Source organism: Trichomycterus rosablanca, chromosome 17 (genome assembly GCF_030014385.1).
Source record: "Trichomycterus rosablanca isolate fTriRos1 chromosome 17, fTriRos1.hap1, whole genome shotgun sequence".
NCBI classification, from domain to species: Eukaryota; Metazoa; Chordata; class Actinopteri; order Siluriformes; family Trichomycteridae; genus Trichomycterus; species Trichomycterus rosablanca.
In genome coordinates, this window is record NC_086004.1 from 1,710,097 (window position 1) to 1,712,032 (window position 1,936).

A 1,936-nucleotide genomic window follows, 5' to 3' on the forward strand; every position below is an offset into this window, starting at 1 on the left:
AAACACCCTGGACAGGTCCATCACAGGGCAAACACACACACCTAGAAAATGTAGTATGTCTTTGGACTGTGGAAGGAAACCAGAGCTTTTGGAGAAAACCCATGCAGACACAGGGAGAACATGCAAACTCAGCAGTGAAGTATGCTAGCCCACCCTAGTCCAGGGTCGAATGTCAGCGGTGTTGCATGGACACGATTGGCTAATGTCTGAGGGGGGAAGGATGGCCAAAACAGCCTGGCCATCAGAAGGCGCACTTGTCAGTGCTCCCTCAGTGCTGGTCCCAAGTTCAGATAGAAATAGGAGGTATGTGGACCAGATCTGCTGTTGCGACTCCTAAATATGGGAATTGTTAGCCGGTATTGGAACAGTGCACTTTCCATTTATTCGTCAAAATAGCAGATTGCATGTACATTTCATGCACTAAACCCCTGTTTTTCTCCATATTAGCATGCTGTAAGAGGAGCAGAACTCAGAGGAGTGGAGTCTGATTGCCTGACAGTTATTTCAGCGAGAGTCGAACCAATCCTCCTGAATCATTCTTATTTATCAAGCATGGAGTTCCTGCACATGTTCAGCTCTTCAGCATCCTGCCCCACTGAATACAGCTGGGGCAACGCCAGCGTGATCGTGCAGCACTATAACTACACCGGGCGACTGCAGAACAGAACATCCAACAAGTCCAGCATCAGCGTGGGTTCAGCCATCCTCCTCTGTTTCAGCATCCTGATCGTGCTGGAGAACCTGCTGGTGCTGCTAGCTCTTCTGTTCAGACGCCGTTCACTCCAACGCTGGCTTAACATCTGCATAGCTAACATAGCGCTCAGCGATATGCTGACCGGCGTGGCCTACGTGGTCAACATCTGCATGTCAGGTGAACGGACGCTCAGACTGACCCCATCGCTCTGGCTCATGCGTGAAGGACTTCTGTTCGTGGCGCTGGCCGCCTCTGTGTTCAGCCTGCTGCTGATCGCCGTGGAGCGCTACGGCACCATGATGAAGTCTGAGATCCAGAACTCGGACAGGAAGACCTACCGCATCTATCTGATGGTGGTGCTCTGCTGGATTTCGGCATTCGTCATCGGATTCCTGCCGTTCTTCGGTTGGAATTGCGTATGCAACCTGAGCGGCTGCTCCACCCTCCTGCCGCTCTATTCCAAAAGCTACATCCTGTTCACGCTCGTCCTGTTCTTCGTGATACTCATCGCTATCGGTGGGCTCTACTTCTCCATCTACTGGCACGTCCGCAGAAACACAGTTCTGAAGAGCAAGACGCGCTCCATCCGGCTCCTCAAGGCGGTGATCTCGATCGTGGGAGCCTTCTTGGTGTGCTGGGGTCCGCTGTTCATCCTGCTCATGGTGGATTACTATTGCGATTCGCGCCTCTGCGACGCCCTCTTCAGCCCGCAGTGGGTGATCGCGCTGGCTGTCTTAAACTCGGCCGTTAACCCACTGATCTACTCGCTGGGCAGCCATGACCTACGCAAGGCCATCAGGACGTTGCTGTGCTGCATCTGCCACCCCAAGAGCCTCCTGTCCAAGGAGACGTCGAGCACCTCCGTAAGCCGCCACAGCAGCCTGCGCAACAGCTTCAACAAAGTAAAGAACATGAGCACGAGCCCGCAGGGCCGGGACAAAAGCTGCAAGAAGAACAGGCTGAGCTCCACAACCTCCTGTCTGTCCGCATCAAGCAGTTAAACCACAAACCTGCCCCACCTTTCACAACTAGACCGCACAGGAGTCACACCTATCATGCTTGTGCATTCATCCAGGAAACCAGCAAGTCTCTTTGTCAAAATAACCCTCCAAATGCACTGTGTAAAAACAAGATTTATGGAAGGGAGTATTAACAGAATTAGCCCTGGATTTAAGATCATATTTGACCATTTAAAGTCAAATTCTTCGACTTCTAAATACAGCACAAACGATAACTGACAGA

General features: G+C 51.8%; 1 protein-coding gene across 1 annotated transcript; it reads left to right on the forward strand.

Moving 5' to 3' along the window:
- Positions 1-552: 552 nt before the first annotated feature.
- On the forward strand, positions 553-1,695 carry s1pr4 (sphingosine-1-phosphate receptor 4). The gene has a single exon (XM_063013304.1). The coding sequence runs from the start codon at positions 553-555 to the stop codon at positions 1,693-1,695; it is 1,143 nt and encodes a 380-aa protein (XP_062869374.1).
- Positions 1,696-1,936: the final 241 nt, after the last annotated feature.

Coding starts and splice junctions, on each gene's coding strand:
- s1pr4 (XM_063013304.1), top strand. CDS start 553: ATGGAGTTCCTGCACATGTTCAGCTCTTCAGCATCCTGCCCCACTGAA.